An 18804-nucleotide genomic window follows, 5' to 3' on the forward strand; every position below is an offset into this window, starting at 1 on the left:
CCGAGGTAATAATGGAGTGCACACTGATCCTCTGACCGAGGTAATAATGGAGTGCACACTGATGCACTGACTGAGGTAATAATGGAGTGCTTACTGATGCACTGACGGAGGTAATAATGGAGTGCACACTGATGCACTGACTGAGGTAATAATGGAGTGCACACTGATGCACTGACCAAGGTAATAATGGAGTGCACACTGATGCACTGACCAAGGCAATAATGGAGTGCACACTGATGAACTGACCAAGGTAATAATGGAGTGCACACTGATGCACTGATCGAGGTGATAATGGAGTGCACACTGATGCACTGACCCAGGCAATAATGGAGTGCACACTGATGCACTGACCAAGGTAATAATGGAGTGCACACTGATGCACTGACCGAGGTAATAATGGAGTGCACACTGATGCACTGACCGAGATAATAATGGAGTGCACACTGATCCTCTGACCGAGGTAATAATGGAGTGCACACTGATGCACTGACCGAGGTAATAATGGAGTGCACACTGATGCACTGACCGAGGTGATAATGGAGTGCACACTGATCCACTGACACAGGTAATAATGGAGCGGACACTGATGCACTGACCAAGGTAATAATGGAGTGCACACTGATGCACTGACCGAGGTAATAATGGAGTGCACACTGATGCACTGACCAAGGTAATAATGGAGTGCACACTGATGCACTGACCGAGGTAATAATGGAGTGCACACTGATGCACTGACCGAGGTACTAATGGAGTGCACACTGATGCACTGACTGAGGTAATAATGGAGTGCACACTGATGCACTGAACGAGGTGATAATGGAGTGCACACTGATGCACTGACCGAGGTGATAATGGAGTGCACACTGATGCACTGACCAAGGTAATAATGGAGTGCACACTGATGCACTGACCGAGGTAATAATGGAGTGCACACTGATGCACTGACCGAGGTAATAATGGAGTGCACACTGATGCACTGACCAAGGTAATAATGGAGTGCACACTGATGCACTGACCAAGGTAATAATGGAGTGCACACTGATGCACTGATCGAGGTGATAATGGAGTGCACACTGATGCACTGACCCAGGCAATAATGGAGTGCACACTGATCCACTGACCGAGGTAATAATGGAGTGCACACTGATCCACTGACCGAGGTAATAATGGAGTGCACACTGATGCACTGACCCAGGCAATAATGGAGTGCACACTGATGCACTGACCGAGGTAATAATGGAGTGCACACTGATGCTCTGACCGAGGTAATAATGGAGTGCACACTGATGCACTGTCCGAGGTGATAATGGAGTGCACACTGATCCACTGACTGAGGTAATAATGGAGTGCACACTGATGCACTGACCAAGGTAATAATGGAGTGCACACTGATCCACTGACCGAGGTGATAAGGGAGTGCACACTGATCCACTGACCGAGGTGATAAGGGAGTGCACACTGATGCACTGACCCAGGCAATAATGGAGTGCACACTGATCCACTGACCGAGGTAATAATGGAGTGCACACTGATGCACTGACCAAGGTAATAATGGAATGCACACTGATGCACTGACCAAGGCAATAATGGAGTGCACACTGATCCACTGACCAAGGTAATAATGGAGTGCACACTGATGCACTGATCGAGGTGATAATGGAGTGCACACTGATGCACTGACCCAGGCAATAATGGAGTGCACACTGATCCACTGACCGAGGTAATAATGGAGTGCACACTGATGCACTGACCAAGGTAATAATGGAGTGCACACTGATCCACTGACCGAGGTAAAATAGGAGTGCACACTGATCAACTGACCGAGGTAATAATCGAGTGCACACTGATGCACTGACCCAGATGATAATGGGAGTGCACACTGATGCACTGACCGAGTTAATAATGGAGTGCACACTGATGCACTGACCAAGGTAATAATGGAGTGCACACTGATGCACTGACCGAGGTAATAATGGAGAGCACACTGATCCACTGACCCAGGTAATAATGGAGTGCACACTGATGCACTGACCGAGGTAATAATGGAGTGCACACTGATGCACTGACCGAGGTAATAATGGAGTGCACACTGATGCACTGACCGAGATGATAATGGGAGTGCACACTGATGCACTGACCGAGTTAATAATGGAGTGCACACTGATGCACTGACTGAGGTAATAATGGAGTGCACACTGATGTACTGACCGAGTTAATAATGGAGTGCACACTGATGCACTGACTGAGGTAATAATGGAGTGCACACTGATGTACCGACCGAGTTAATAATGGAGTGCACGCTGATGCACTGACCGAGGTAATAATGGAGTGCACACTGATGCACTGACCGAGGTAATAATGGAGTGCACACTGATGCACTGACCGAGGTGATAATGGAGTGCACACTGATGCACTGACCGAGGTGTGTTGGAGTGCACACTGATGCACTGACCAAGGTAATAATGGAGTGCACACTGATGCACTGACCGAGGTATTAATGGAGTGCACACTGATCCACTGACCGAGGTAATAATGGAGTGCACACTGATGCACTGACCGAGGTAATAATGGAGTGCACACTGATCCTCTGACCGAGGTAATAATGGAGTGCACACTGATGCACTGACTGAGGTAATAATGGAGTGCTTACTGATGCACTGACCGAGGTAATAATGGAGTGCACACTGATCCACTGACTGAGGTAATAATGGAGTGCACACTGATGCACTGACCAAGGTAATAATGGAGTGCACACTGATGCACTGACCAAGGCAATAATGGAGTGCACACTGATGAACTGACCAAGGTAATAATGGAGTGCACACTGATGCACTGATCGAGGTGATAATGGAGTGCACACTGATGCACTGACCCAGGCAATAATGGAGTGCACACTGATCCACTGACCGAGGTAATAATGGAGTGCACACTGATGCACTGACCGAGGTAATAATGGAGTGCACACTGATGCACTGACCCAGGCAATAATGGAGTGCACACTGATGCACTGACCAAGGTAATAATGGAGTGCACACTGATGCTCTGATCGAGGTAATAATGGAGTGCACACTGATGCACTGACCGAGGTGATAATGGAGTGCACACTGATCCACTGACTGAGGTGATAATGGAGTGCACACTGATGCACTGACCAAGGTAATAATGGAGTGCACACTGATCCACTGACCGAGGTAATAATGGAGTGCACACTGATCCACTGACCGAGGTGATAATGGAGTGCACACTGATGCACTGACCCACGCAATAATGGAGTGCACACTGATCCACTGACCGAGGTAATAATGGAGTGCACACTGATGCACTCACCAAGGTAATAATGGAGTGCACACTGATGCACTGACCAAGGCAATAATGGAGTGCACACTGATCCACTGACCAAGGTAATAATGGAGTGCACACTGATGCACTGATCGAGGTGATAATGGAGTACACACTGATGCACTGACCCAGGCAATAATGGAGTGCACACTGATGCACTGACCCAGGCAATAATGGAGTGCACACTGATCCACTGACCGAGGTAATAATGGAGTGCACACTGATGCACTGACCAAGGTAATAATGGAGTGCACACTGATCCACTGACCGAGGTAATAATGGAGTGCACACTGATCAACTGACCGAGGTAATAATGGCGTGCACACTGATGCACTGACCCAGATGATAATGGGAGTGCACACTGATGCACTGACCGAGTTAATAATGGAGTGCACACTGATGCACTGACCAAGGTAATAATGGAGTGCACACTGATGCACTGACCGAGGTAATAATGGAGTGCACACTGATCCACTGACCCAGGTAATAATGGAGTGCACACTGATGCACTGACCGAGGTAATAATGGAGTGCACACTGATGCACTGACCGAGGTAATAATGGAGTGCACACTGATCCACTGACCGAGGTAATAATGGAGTGCACACTGATGCACTGACCCAGATGATAATGGGAGTGCACACTGATGCACTGACCGAGTTAATAATGGAGTGCACACTGATGCACTGACTGAGGTAATAATGGAGTGCACACTGATGTACTGACCGAGTTAATAATGGAGTGCACACTGATGCACTGACTGAGGTAATAATGGAGTGCACACTGATGTACTGACCGAGTTAATAATGGAGTGCACGCTGATGCACTGACTGAGGTAATAATTGAGTGCACACTGATGCACTGACCAAGGTAATAATGGAGTGCACACTGATGCACTGACCAAGGTAATAATGGAGTGCACACTGATGCACTGACCGAGGTAATAATGGAGTGCACACTGATGCACTGACCGAGGTAATAATGGAGTGCACACTGATCCACTGATTGAGGTAATAATGGAGCGCAAGACTGATCCTCTGACCAATGTAATAATGGAGTGCACACTGATGCACTGACCGAGGCAATAATGGAGTGCACACTGATGCACTGACCGAGGTAATAATGTAGTGCACACTGATTCACTTACCCAGGTAATAATGGAGTGCACACTGATGCACTGACCGAGGTAATAATGGAGTGCACAATGATGCACTGACCAAGGTAATAATGGAGGGCAAGACTGATCCTCTGACCAAGGTAGTAATGGATTGCACACTGATGCACTGACCGAGGTAAGAATGGAGTGCACACTGATCCACTGACCAAGGTAATAATGGAGTGCACACTGATGCACTGACCAAGGTAATAATGGAGTGCACGCTGATGCACTCCACCAAGGTAATAATGGAGTGCACACTGATGCACTGACCAAGGTAATAATGGAGTGCACACTGATGCACTGACCAAGGTGATTATGGAGTGCACACTGATGCACTGACCGAGGTAATAATGGAGTGCACACTGATCCACTGACCGAGGTAATAATGGAGTGCACACTGATGCACTGACCAAGGTAATAATGGAGTAATATATATGCTGTGGTGGCAGACATGTATGTTAGGACTCATTGTGAATGTATGCTGTGGTGGCTTGCATGTATGTAAGGACTCATTGTGAATGTATGCTGTGGTGGCAGACATGTATGTAAGGAGTAATTGTGAATGTAAGCTGTGGTGGCAGACATGTATGTAAGGACTCATTGTGAATGTAAGCTGTGGTGGCAGACATGTATGTAAGGACTGATTGTGAATGTATGCTGTGGTTGTAGGCATGTATGTTAGGACTCATTGTGAATGTATGCTGTGGTGGCAGACATGTATGTTAGGACTCATTTTGAATAGATGCTGTGGTGGCAGACATGTATGTGAGGAGTAATTGTGAATAGATGCTGTAGTGGCAGACATGTATGTTAGGACTAATTGTGAATGTAAGGTGTGGTGGCAGACATGTATGTAAGGAGTAATTGTGAATGTATGCTGTGGTGGCAGACATGTATGTAAGGACTCATTGTGAATAGATGCTGTGGTGGCAGACATGTATGTAAGGACTCATTGTGAATGTATGCTGTGGTGGCAGACATGTATGTAAGGACTCATTGTGAATGTATGCTGTGGTGGCATACATGTATGTTAGGACTCAATTTGAATAGATGCTGTGGTGGCAGACATGTATGTAAGGACTCATTGTGAATAGATGCTGTGGTGGCAGACATGTATGTAAGGACTCATTGTGAATGTATGCTGTGGTGGCAGACATGTATGTTAGGACTCAATTTGAATAGATGCTGTGGTGGCAGACATGTATGAAAGGACTGATTGTGAATGTATGCTGTGGTGGCAGGCATGTATGTTAGGACTCATTGTGAATGTATGCTGTGGTGGCAGACATGTATGTAAGGACTGATTGTGAATGTATGCTGTGGTGGCAGACATGTATGTAAGGACTCATTGTGAATGTATGCTGTGGTGGCAGACATGTATGTTAGGACTCATTTTGAATAGATGCTGTGGTGGCAGACATGTATGAAAGGACTGATTGTGAATGTATGCTGTGGTGGCAGGCATGTATGTTAGGACTCATTGTGAATGTATGCTGTGGTGGCAGACATGTATGTAAGGACTGATTGTGAATGTATGCTGTGGTGGCAGACATGTATGTGAGGAGTAATTGTGAATGTATGCTGTGGTGGCAGACATGTATGTTAGGACTCATTGTGAATGTATGCTGTGGTGGCAGACATGTATGTAAGGACTGATTGTGAATGTATGCTGTGGTGGCAGACATGTATGTAAGGACTAATTTTGAATGTATGCTGTGGTGGCAGATATGTATGTAAGGACTAATTGTGAATGTATGCTGTGGTGGCAGACATGTATGTTAGGACTCATTGTGAATGTATGCTGTGGTGGCAGACATGTATGTAAGGACTGATTGTGAATGTATGCTGTGGTGGCAGGCATGTATGTTAGGACTCATTGTGAATGTATGCTGTGGTGGCAGACATGTACGTAAGGACTCATTGTGAATGTATGCCGTGGTGGCAGACATGTATGTAAGGACTGATTGTGAATGTATGCTGTGGTGGCAGACATGTATGTAAGGACTAATTGTGAATGTTTGCTGTGGTGGCAGGCATGTATGTTAGGACTCATTGTGAATTCATGCTGTGGTGGCAGACATGTATGTTAGGACTCATTTTGAATAGATGCTGTGGTGGCAGACATGTATGTGAGGAGTAATTGTGAATAGATGCTGTAGTGGCAGACATGTATGTTAGGACTAATTGTGAATGTAAGGTGTGGTGGCAGACATGTATGTGAGGAGTAATTGTGAATGTATGCTCTGGTGGCAGACATGTATGTAAGGACTCATTGTGAATGTATGCTGTGGTGGCAGACATGTATGTAAGGACTCATTGTGAATGTATGCTGTGGTGGCAGACATGTATGTTAGGACTCATTTTGAATAGATGCTGTGGTGGCAGACATGTATGAAAGGACTGATTGTGAATGTATGCTGTGGTGGCAGGCATGTATGTTAGGACTCATTGTGAATGTATGCTGTGGTGGCAGACATGTATGTAAGGACTCATTGTGAATGTATGCTGTGGTGGCAGACATGTATGTAAGGACTCATTTTGAATAGATGCTGTGGTGGCAGACATGTATGAAAGGACTGATTGTGAATGTATGCTGTGGTGGCAGGCATGTATGTAAGGACTCATTGTGAATGTATGCTGTGGTGGCAGACATGTATGTAAGGACTGATTGTGAATGTATGCTGTGGTGGCAGACAAGTATGTAAGGACTCATTGTGAATGTATGCTGTGGTGGCAGACATGTATGTAAGGACTAATTGTGAATAGATGCTGTGGTGGCAGACATGTATGTAAGGACTCATTGTGAATGTATGCTGTGGTGGCAGACATGTATGTAAGGACTCATTGTGAATGTATGCTGTGGTGGCAGGCATGTATGTTAGGACTCATTGTGAATGTATGCTGTGGTGGCAGACATGTATGTAAGGAGTAATTGTGAATGTATGCTGTGGTGGCAGACATGTATGTAAGGACTGATTGTGAATGTATGCTGTGGTGGCAGACATGTATGTAAGGAGTAATTGTGAATGTATGCTGTGGTGGCAGACATGTATGTAAGGACTAATTGTGAATGTATGCTGTGGTGGCAGACATGTATGTGAGGAGTAATTGTGAATGTATGCTGTGGTGGCAGGCATGTATGTTAGGACTCATTGAGAATGTATGCTGTGGTGGCAGACATGTATGTAAGGACTGATTGTGAATGTATGCTGTGGTGGCAGACATGTATGTTAGGACTCATTGTGAATGTATGCTGTGGTGGCAGACATGTATGTGAGGAGTAATTGTGAATGTATGCTGTGGTGGCAGACATGTATGTTAGGACTCATTGTGAATGTATGCTGTGGTGGCAGACATGTATGTGAGGAGTAATTGTGAATGTATGCTGTGGTGGCAGGCATGTATGTTAGGACTCATTGTGAATGTATGCTGTGGTGGCAGACATGTATGTTAAGACTCATTGTGAATGTATGCTGTGGTGGCAGACATGTATGTGAGGAGTAATTGTGAACGTATGCTGTGGTGGCAGACATGTATGTTAGGACTCATTGTGAATGTATGCTGTGGTGGCAGGCATGTATGTAAGGACTCATTGTGAATGTATGCTGTGGTGGCAGACATGTATGTAAGGACTGATTGTGAATGTATGCTGTGGTGGCAGGCATGTATGTTAGGACTCATTGTGAATGTATGCTGTGGTGGCAGACATGTATGTTAGGACTCATTGTGAATGTATGCTGTGGTGGCAGACATGTATGTTAGGACTCATTGTGAATGTATGCTGTGGTGGCAGGCATGTATGTTAGGACTCATTGTGAATGTATGCTGTGGTGGCAGACATGTATGTAAGGACTTATTTTGAATGTATGCTGTGGTTGCAGGCATGTATGTAAGGAGTAATTGTGAATGTATGCTGTGGTGGCAGGCATGTATGTTAGGACTCATTGTGAATGTATGCTGTGGTGGCAGAAATGTATGTAAGGACTGATTGTGAATGTATGCTGTGGTGGCAGGCATGTATGTTAGGACTGATTGTGAATGTATGCTGTGGTGGCAGACATGTATGTTAGGACTCATTGTGAATGTATGCTGTGGTGGCAGACATGTATGTAAGGACTGATTGTGAATGTATGCTGTGGTTGTAGGCATGTATGTTAGGACTCATTGTGAATTCATGCTGTGGTGGCAGACATGTATGTTAGGACTCATTTTGAATAGATGCTGTGGTGGCAGACATGTATGTGAGGAGTAATTGTGAATAGATGCTGTAGTGGCAGACATGTATGTTAGGACTAATTGTGAATGTAAGGTGTGGTGGCAGACATGTATGTAAGGAGTAATTGTGAATGTATGCTGTGGTGGCAGACATGTATGTAAGGACTCATTGTGAATAGATGCTGTGGTGGCAGACATGTATGTAAGGACTCATTGTGAATAGATGCTGTGGTGGCAGACATGTATGTAAGGACTGATTGTGAATGTATGCTGTGGTGGCAGACATGTATGTAAGGACTCATTGTGAATGTATGCTGTGGTGGCAGACATGTATGTTAGGACTCAATTTGAATAGATGCTGTGGTGGCAGACATGTATGTAAGGACTCATTGTGAATAGATGCTGTGGTGGCAGACATGTATGTAAGGACTCATTGTGAATGTATGCTGTGGTGGCAGACATGTATGTAAGGACTCATTGTGAATGTATGCTGTGGTGGCAGACATGTATGTTAGGACTCATTTTGAATAGATGCTGTGGTGGCAGACATGTATGAAAGGACTGATAGTGAATGTATGCTGTGGTGGCAGGCATGTATGTTAGGACTCATTGTGAATGTATGCTGTGGTGGCAGACATGTATGTAAGGACTGATTGTGAATGTATGCTGTGGTGGCAGACATGTATGTAAGGACTCATTGTGAATGTATGCTGTGGTGGCAGACATGTATGTTAGGACTCATTTTGAATAGATGCTGTGGTGGCAGACATGTATGAAAGGACTGATAGTGAATGTATGCTGTGGTGGCAGGCATGTATGTTAGGACTCATTGTGAATGTATGCTGTGGTGGCAGACATGTATGTAAGGACTGATTGTGAATGTATGCTGTGGTGGCAGACATGTATGTAAGGACTAATTGTGAATGTATGCTGTGGTGGCAGACATGTATGTTAGGACTCATTTTGAATAGATGCTGTGGTGGCAGACATGTATGAAAGGACTGATTGTGAATGTATGCTGTGGTGGCAGGCATGTATGTTAGGACTCATTGTGAATGTATGCTGTGGTGGCAGACATGTATGTAAGGACTCATTGTGAATGTATGCTGTGGTGGCAGACATGTATGTAAGGACTCATTGTGAATGTATGCTGTGGTGGCAGACATGTATGTAAGGACTCATTTTGAATAGATGCTGTGGTGGCAGACATGTATGAAAGGACTGATTGTGAATGTATGCTGTGGTGGCAGGCATGTATGTTAGTATTCATTGTGAATGTATGCTGTGGTGGCAGACATGTATGTAAGGACTGATTGTGAATGTATGCTGTGGTGGCAGACATGTATGTAAGGACTAATTGTGAATGTATGCTGTGGTGGCAGGCATGTATGTTAGGACTGATTGTGAATGTATGCTGTGGTGGCAGACATGTATGTAAGGACTGATTGTGAATGTATGCTGTGGTGGCAGACATGTATGTAAGGACTCATTGTGAATGTATGCTGTGGTGGCAGACATGTATGTAAGGACTAATTGTGAATAGATGCTGTGGTGGCAGACATGTATGTAAGGACTCATTGTGAATGTATGCTGTGGTGGCAGACATGTATGTAAGGACTCATTGTGAATGTATGCTGTGGTGGCAGGCATGTATGTTAGGACTCATTGTGAATGTATGCTGTGGTGGCAGACATGTATGTTAGGACTCATTGTGAATGTATGCTGTGGTGGCAGACATGTATGTAAGGAGTAATTGTGAATGTATGCTGTGGTGGCAGACATGTATGTAAGGACTGATTGTGAATGTATGCTGTGGTGGCAGGCATGTATGTTAGGACTCATTGTGAATGTATGCTGTGGTGGCAGACATGTATGTAAGGACTCATTGTGAATGTATGCTGTGGTAGCAGGCATGTATGTTAGGACTCATTGTGAATGTATGCTGTGGTGGCAGACATGTATGTAAGGACTAATTGTGAATGTTTGCTGTGGTGGCAGGCATGTATGTAAGGACTAATTGTGAATGTTTGCTGTGGTGGCAGGCATGTATGTTAGGACTCATTGTGAATGTATGCTGTGGTGGCAGACATGTATGTAAGGACTCATTGTGAATGTATGCCATGGTAGCAGGCATGTATGAAAGGACTGATTGTGAATGTATGCTGTGGTGGCAGACATGTATGTAAGGACTAATTGTGAATGTTTGCTGTGGTGGCAGGCATGTGTGTAAGGACTGATTGTGAATGAATGCTGTGGTGGCAGGCGTGTATGTAAGGACTCTATAGAAGATCTGCATGCAGGAGGGTATCTAGTTTTTGGCTGATTATCTCAACTGTGGCAGAATTAAAACACTATTGGAACATGTCGTGGTGTAGATGACATCAGTTCTGTTGACGTCATCTCCCTGTGAACAACGGTATCGCTGTGTTGCTCGAGGAGAGGGGTAGGGGGGGGGGGGGGGGGGGGGGCAAAGTTAACGAGGCAGAAGAGTGACATCCAAACCTCGCTTGCTCAGATTAGATGGATGTGCAGGAGCATCTATTGTGTCATAGGTTGGAAAATGTCAGATATCTAGTGGATTTGATTGGCGTCATGAAGGCTTGTCTCAGTTGATTGTGAGACATCGTACCCTGATGTTACTGATAATATCAATCAATGAGATTGTCTGGCATAGACTTTATTATTTTCATGCTGTCATAATAGAGATGGAATATTTCTTAGTACAGTGCTAATTTAAGAGGCTGTAGTCGGAACGACCTCAATACTAAAAAGTCAAAATGGCCACAAAAAAAGTCAAAATGGCCACAAACCCATAGTCAAAATGGACACCAAAAAAACCCAGCCACAACAGAAATAATAACAAACGTACTAGAGGGGGGTGGGGGTGGCGAGAATACTTCGTGTTTGTATAAGAAAAACAAGCACTTAAGTACAAGTATTAGACAGTTTATGCCTGTGAAGAAAAGATTCGGATTCACAAAATTAATTTATTAACTAAAAATCAGTTCACAAAATATAAGAAATTATTACGAATGAACGAACACAAGGGCTTGATCTAATAGACTATAGGCAGCTGACGTCGAATGTGGAAAGTTTAGAATAGTAGTTCCGCAGCAGTTACGTCCCTTTGAGTGGAAGGTAGCCATGCTGTGGGGAAGTGTTTTGACGTGTGTTTTGAGATCCAGCCGTCACGCCACAGTGAACGGGTCACCGGCGGCTGCAATGTGTAGATTGTTTACTACAACAAACAACAGTCAGTTGAAAGAAGGTAATCATTATTTTTTGTGGTTCACAGACAGAACCTCAACATACACATGCTGTTCAGATTTCGATCAGCCAAGTAACGCATTAGACTGGGATTTCATGCTGTGTATTCTAAGGAAAAAATAGAAAAATCAGTGCCATTTAGTGGTCTTTTAGTTAAAAAACCCAGCAAAAGTAAACAGAATCATTATCTGATAACAACTTAATGTACTGTTGTGTCAATCAATGAAGGGTCTCTCTCTCTCTCTCTCTCTCTCTCTCTCTCTCTCTCTCTCTCTCTCTCTCTCTCTCTCTCTCTTTCACACACACACACACACACACAAAGTATCCTGAGTATTATTTACTATTAACCCATATTATGAATTCTCACCTGTTTGCATTAGCTGCGTGGCATATCGTTTACATATAAAAGTTCCACATGTTGAGAGTTTTGAATATTCTATGGCAAGCACTAGTTTATGAAAGCACATTATTTCCAAAACTTCAGCTCTGTAACACAAGTTTGGAACGACACCACTGTCAAATATTTTAGATGCATCTTGAAAGGATAGGTATCCATTTTTCTTGAGATGGTAGCCAGGCCACCCAATCCTGTTATGTCACGGAACATGTAAGTAAGTATTTATATAGACTCTTTCCTTTGCTTCATGTTTCCTTGTCCTTTGTATTGCAGTCAGGCAAACACAGACAGAGAATGCAACTGTGGTGAGTATGTAACTGGTTGTGATCTTTTTAAACCAAAAATAATATGTCCCCAATCCTGTAACCCAATTTCTGTAAGCTAAAGGTCACGAGTTCAGGTCCAAGGGTTTTGTCTTAGTGACATGTGACCTAATGGCTGAGATCATCCTCATGATAAGTTGTGGAGCTGAATTCTAAAGATGCCTCTTATAGATATTGACAACCATCAATCTGAAGGTGTTCCTTATTGACAGCCATCAACCTGAAGGTGTTCCCTATTGACAACCATCAATCTGAAGGTGTTCCTTATTGACAACAATCAATCTGAAGGTTTTCCTTATTGACAACAATCAACCTGAAGGTGTTCCTTATTGACAGCCATCAACCTGAAGGTGTTCCCTATTGACAACAATCAATCTGAAGGTGTTCCTTATTGACAACAATCAATCTGAAGGTGTTCCTTATTGACAACAATCAATCTGAAGGTGTTCCTTATTGACAACAATCAATCTGAAGGTATTCCTTATTGACAACAATCAATCTGAAGGTATTCCTTATTGACAAACATCAGTCTGAAGGTGTTCCTTATTGACAACCATCAGTCTGAAAGTGTTCCTTATTGACAACCATCAGTCTGAAGGTGTTCCTTATTGACAGCCATCAGTCTGAAGGTATTATTTATTGACAGCCATCAGTCTGAAGGTGTTCCTTATTGACAACAATCAATCTGAAGGTCTTCCTTATTGACAACAATCAATCTGAAGGTGTTCCTTATTGACAACAATCAATCTGAAGGTATTCCTTATTGACAACCATCAGTCTGAAGGTGTTCCTTATTGACAACCATCAGTCTGAAGGTGTTCCTTATTGACAACCATCAGTCTGAAAGTGTTCCTTATTGACAACCATCAGTCTGAAGGTGTTCCTTATTGACAGCCATCAGTCTGAAGGTGTTCCTTATTGACAGCCATCAGTCTGAAGGTGTTCCTTATTGACAACCATCAGTCTGAAGGTGTTCCTTATTGACAGCCATCAGTCTGAAGGTGTTCCTTATTGACAGCCATCAGTCTGAAGGTATTCCTTATTGACAGCCATCAGTCTGAAGGTGTTCCTTATTGACAACCATCAGTCTGAAGGTGTTCCTTATTGACCGCCATCAGTCTGAAGGTGTTCCTTATTGACAGCCATCAGTCTGAAGGTTTTCCTTATTGACAGCCATCAATCTGAAGGTGTTCCTTATTGACAGCCATCAATCTGAAGGTGCTCCTTATTGACAACCATCAATCTGAAGCTGTTCTTTAAGGACAACCATCAGTCTGAAGGTGTTCCTTATTGACAGCCATCAGTCTGAAGGTGTTCCTCATTGACAACAATTAGTCTGAAGGTGTTCCTCATTGACAACAATCAGTCTGAAGGTGTTTCTTATTGACAACCATCAGTCTGAAGGTGTTCCTTATCTCCCCCGAAATATGAACCCAGGGATACTCTAGATTAAGAACTAGCATAGCTCTGCCTTCATCCTGGACAGACATGCAGCTGTATATAGGTTTATATTTTTCCAATCCAAGAACCAGGGGGGTTGTATGGCAAGAAACCTGGCAGATCCTGGAAGTCAGTACAGTGATGTCTCGGCATAAAGCTCCTCAATGTACCGCTAGCCTGATGCAGCATGGGGTAAACCTTGGCTCCCAAAACTTCAAGGAGAATTTCCCTAAAAATCATGTGAATGCAAATAAAGTGACATTTTGAACCATCGTCTACAATCAAGGTTACATAGATCTACATGTCTCATGCCACTGTGAAATAATTATGTTCCATTGACTGTCATCATTGCATAATGTGTTGATCACCAGCAAAGAATATCTGTATGACACGGTGTCGGGATCTTGGACCCTGATGGCAGCGGTATATCAAGGAATCACTGTATATGAAAGGGCTTGACCAGCTTCACCATACCAACCTCTGGCCATCAGTGAAGATCCATACACTAAATATTGATAAACGCCCTTACTGCCTCATGTTTACACACACATCAAGCCACTTGCTCATTACTGCCTGTAACTGGTGTCAGTCAGAGATATACATTACTTTCCTCTCTATACCTGAATGTTTCGTGGTTATGTTGGGAGCTTGTCATTCTCATCTTTCCAATAACCAGCCAATCAAACCCGGCTATTCTTGACAGGTGGAATATTTGTTCAGTACATTCTGGGGCAATAGGTATAAGATGGATGCTGGGTGTTACTGGAGGCAAATATAGATACTACTCAAAACAAGTTAAGGCTCATCCGATTCTTTAATATGACGACAGTTAAATCTGTCATGCCATAACATACGTATAGTTATATAAAAGAATTGGATGATCCTTAAAAATTGTTTGAGTCGTATACATAAAATGGACACCAATAATATCCAATTCAATCTAATCTTATGTGCCAATTCTGATTAGAGTTACAATCCAAGTTTGGACAGTCAGTGTCCAATTGTCTTCACTCAATCACTGTCTCAATTCAGACAAGCAATTCTCCATGATCCCCATGTCATGAAAGAGCATCTCTCTGGAACCCCCGTGTCCAGGAGTGAAACCCCAAAATATATTCTTAGAGTCCAGAAAACTCACAAACATAAAGATGAGGCAAATCCCAGTGAGTGTGTGAATCGGGTGAAGAGTGCATCTGGTACCTTGGATTATGAAGACATCCTTACAGACACTGTGACTATGTAGGAGGCCATGTCTACAGATCAGAATACTCACATTCATAGCTGAGGTTCAGATAGGAGTCTTGAGACTTGCTTTCTCCCAAACTTTGACTGTGTATCACCCCTCTTGTTTGAAATGAGCTGTGGACAAGGTAGATTCAGCTCATGGTGTCTACTGTTTGAAATGAGCTGTGGACAAGGTAGATTCAGCTCATGGTGTCTACTGTTGTTTGAAATTAGCTGTGGACAAGATAGATTCAGCTCATGGTGTCTACTGTTTGAAATGAGCTGTGGACAAGGTAGATTCAGCTCATGGTGTCTACTGTTTGAAATGAGCTGTGGACAAGGTGGATTCAGCTCATGGTGTCTAATGTTGTTTGAAATGAGCTGTGGACAAGGTAGATTCAGCTCATGGTGTCTAATGTTGTTTGAAATGATCTGTGGACAAGGTAGATTCAGCTCATGGTGTCTACTTTTGTTTGAAATGCACTGTGGACAAGGTAGATTCAGCTCATGGTGTCTACTGTTTGAAATGAGCTGTGGACAAGGTAGATTCAGCTCATGGTGTCTAATGTTGTTTGAAATGAGCTGTGGACAAGATAGATTCAGCTCATGGTGTCTAATGTTTTTTGTTTCCAGATTGAAGGGGTCAAGATTCCGTCCAGTCGAACTGATTACCTGTTGCCAGGCAACATGGAGGTCAAGTGCCCGCTATGCAGGGTTCATACAGATCTCAAATACACGGTCAGTAGGATGTGTGTGTTCTCCTGTGTAGGAAACTCAGCGTGTGATGGGGGTAGTGGGGTAGTCTAGTGGTTAAAGCGTCCGCTCGTCACGCTGAAGACCCGGGTTTGATTCCCCACATGGGTACAATGTGTGAAGCCATTTCTGGTGTCCCTCGTCGTGATATTGTTGGAATATTGCTGAAAGCAGCATAAAACCATACTCACTCACTCACTCACTCAGCTTGCGATGTTCTCATGACAAACATATGTAATGCTGACATAGCAATTCCTTGAAACACAGGACTTCATATATTGGAAGGATGTGTACACTTGAGGAAAATTAATATATTTTTAATTTAAAGTAGTAGCCAAAGTAAGTGGGACTAGTTCCTCAGTATCTCCTCCTTAGAGTTGAAATCTTAGTCGTGTTAGAAGTTTCTTTGTTAATCTGGGGGCACGGGTGGCTCAGTCGTCTAAGGCGCTGCGATTCGCTGTGCAGAATTGCGTCCCTTAGGCGAGTCACAAACCTATGATTGTGGGTTCGAATCCCGGTTCGCCCCGATTATGTTTCTAGGTTTGTCAGCACCATACCCGTGCTCGTGGGTTTCACCAAAGTGGTAAACGTCTGAGACCTGCATCAGTTCGGGCTTTCCTCCCACATTAGGCTGACACGCCGCGATATAACTGGAATACTGTTAAAAGCGGCGTTAAACCCAACTCACTCACTCACTGTGTTAATATGTCTGCTTTCATCAGTTGCCAGGTTATGACTGAACATAGTGATATTTGTTTTTATTACCTACGAGGACAAACATATCGGGGTTCATAAAAATCATATGTGTCATATCAAGACACAACAGTGTATTGTTTCTGTCATCCAGACAGCATTGTTGACGTCATTGACATCTTATTGTGACGTGAGGTCGGTATTTCCCTCACAGTTTTGTCTTCTTGTGAACTCTTTCATGAAAATATCTTTTTATCAAACAGCCAAATACTATTCTAACTTAATGTCAGTGCTTCACTTTATCATCCAAAACAGGCTTCCACAGGAGATATCGTTTGGCGGAGATATCTCCTAGGTGATCACTAATCTCTCTGCCATTGAAGCTGGTTAGCTGTACTATTGACACTGAAGACACCGGTTACTACTGATCACTAATCTTTCTGCCATTGAAGCTGGTTAGCTGTACTATTGACACTGAAGACACCAGTTACTACTGATCACTAATTTCTCTGCCATTGAAGCTGGTTAGCTGTACTATTGACACTGAAGACACTGGTTACTACTGATCACTAATCTCTCTGCCATTGAAGCAGGTTAGCTGTACTATTGACACTGAAGACACTGGTTACTACTGATTACAAACTTATAAGCCTCTGGGGTTTTATACTTCTAGGTACGTGTTGACATATCTGATGTCAGTAGACAACACGGAGATTCACTTTGTCGGGGGGTTGCATCTGTTGTTTCAGGATGTGCTCATCCTCAGTCAGTTCCTACGCCCCGATGGCTGCCTCCTCCCCCGGCGGGTGACAGGCGTGTGTAAGAAGCAGCAGGTATCTCTGGAGAAGCTGGTACACCAGGCTCAGAGGGCAGGTAGGTCACGTGGGTGATATAGCAATAGGCTATTTATAGTGTGCATGTTTCCCTGGGGAGTATACAACCAAGATGCATGAGAGATACTCGACCTCTCCTACACACTGCAGGGATGTACCAGGGTCTATCTATTGTCGAGTCCAGGGGACTCAGTGATAATGTTTTGGCGTCCAAGGCTTGTGACGTGTGGCATGCGTCACTCAGTTTCCAGGAACTGTACTTGAATCTATTATGAATGGGGATTTCACTGCAAATCAACCACAAACACTCTTAGTTTGATTGTGTTTCCTTCCGATCAGTACAGTAATAATGTACATTTAATGATTAAATTATGTGCATCTATTCTCAGTTTGTAAGCCTATAAGACACAATATTTGGCGTCGGTAAAACCCTCACATAGGCTGTGTATTCTGTATTCCAGGCCTACTGCCAACATATCGACCTGATCTGCCCGGCGGGAAGCCGAGGACTCACCTACGCTCCCAGTTCAAGTGGAAACAATACAAAATATATTACGAGGAGGATTGATGAGGATGTCCCTGGTCCAAACAATTACATAATGTGATGGCAGAAAACACAGTGCCTGACATGAACCTGTTCTGAACGCTACTACCTCCATCGTCGTGAACGGAGTGATGTCACACTGTGTGTAGCTCCCTGTTCTGAACGCTACTACCTCCATCGTCGTGAACGGAGTGATGTCACACTGTGTATAGCTCGCTGTGTGATGTCACACTGTGTGTAGCTCGCTGTGTGATGTCACACTGTGTGTAGCTTGCTGTGTGATATAGCCCCAGGTGACATCAGGACTGGCAGATAGTGTGTGTGCTGAGTTGGGGCATTGGAAGATGGTGTGTATGCAGAGTAGGGGCTAATAAAGAATCAAGATGTTGTTTGCCTGTTGTCCAGTTTGTTTTGGGTTCAGCTGGACCAGAGAGTTGTCTGCTTCAGTAAGCAACTCGACAGTTGTGTGAAGCAAAGTGAGGTCCAGGAGACCAGTCACATCTGGCGCAGACTGAAGTGGGTCACGTGACCACTGCCTCCAGATAATCCTGCTCGTTTCCAGGCATATTTATGATACACAGTGTTGAATGTTTCACTTAGCCTATGAAGACTGAGACT

General features: G+C 43.9%; 1 protein-coding gene across 1 annotated transcript; it reads left to right on the forward strand.

The window, feature by feature from the left end:
* The first annotated feature begins 11814 nt into the window (after positions 1-11814).
* On the forward strand, positions 11815-18574 carry LOC124126365 (28S ribosomal protein S18a, mitochondrial-like). Its single transcript, XM_046489788.2, has 5 exons — positions 11815-11980; positions 12650-12681; positions 15997-16101; positions 17559-17682; positions 18104-18574. The coding sequence occupies exons 1-5, from the start codon at positions 11857-11859 to the stop codon at positions 18208-18210; spliced, it is 492 nt and encodes a 163-aa protein (XP_046345744.2). The 5' UTR covers positions 11815-11856; the 3' UTR covers positions 18211-18574.
* Positions 18575-18804: the final 230 nt, after the last annotated feature.

The sequence above is a fragment of the Haliotis rufescens genome, unplaced genomic scaffold, assembly GCF_023055435.1.
Source record: "Haliotis rufescens isolate VD_foot unplaced genomic scaffold, xgHalRufe1.0.p SCAF_51, whole genome shotgun sequence".
Lineage (NCBI taxonomy): Eukaryota > Metazoa > Mollusca > Gastropoda > Lepetellida > Haliotidae > Haliotis > Haliotis rufescens.

Coding starts and splice junctions, on each gene's coding strand:
- LOC124126365 (XM_046489788.2), top strand. CDS start 11,857: ATGCTGTGGGGAAGTGTTTTGACGTGTGTTTTGAGATCCAGCCGTCAC. Junction 12,682..15,996: donor AGACAGAGAATGCAACTGTG/GTGAGTATGTAA, acceptor TTTTGTTTCCAG/ATTGAAGGGGTCAAGATTCC. Junction 16,102..17,558: donor ATACAGATCTCAAATACACG/GTCAGTAGGATG, acceptor CTGTTGTTTCAG/GATGTGCTCATCCTCAGTCA.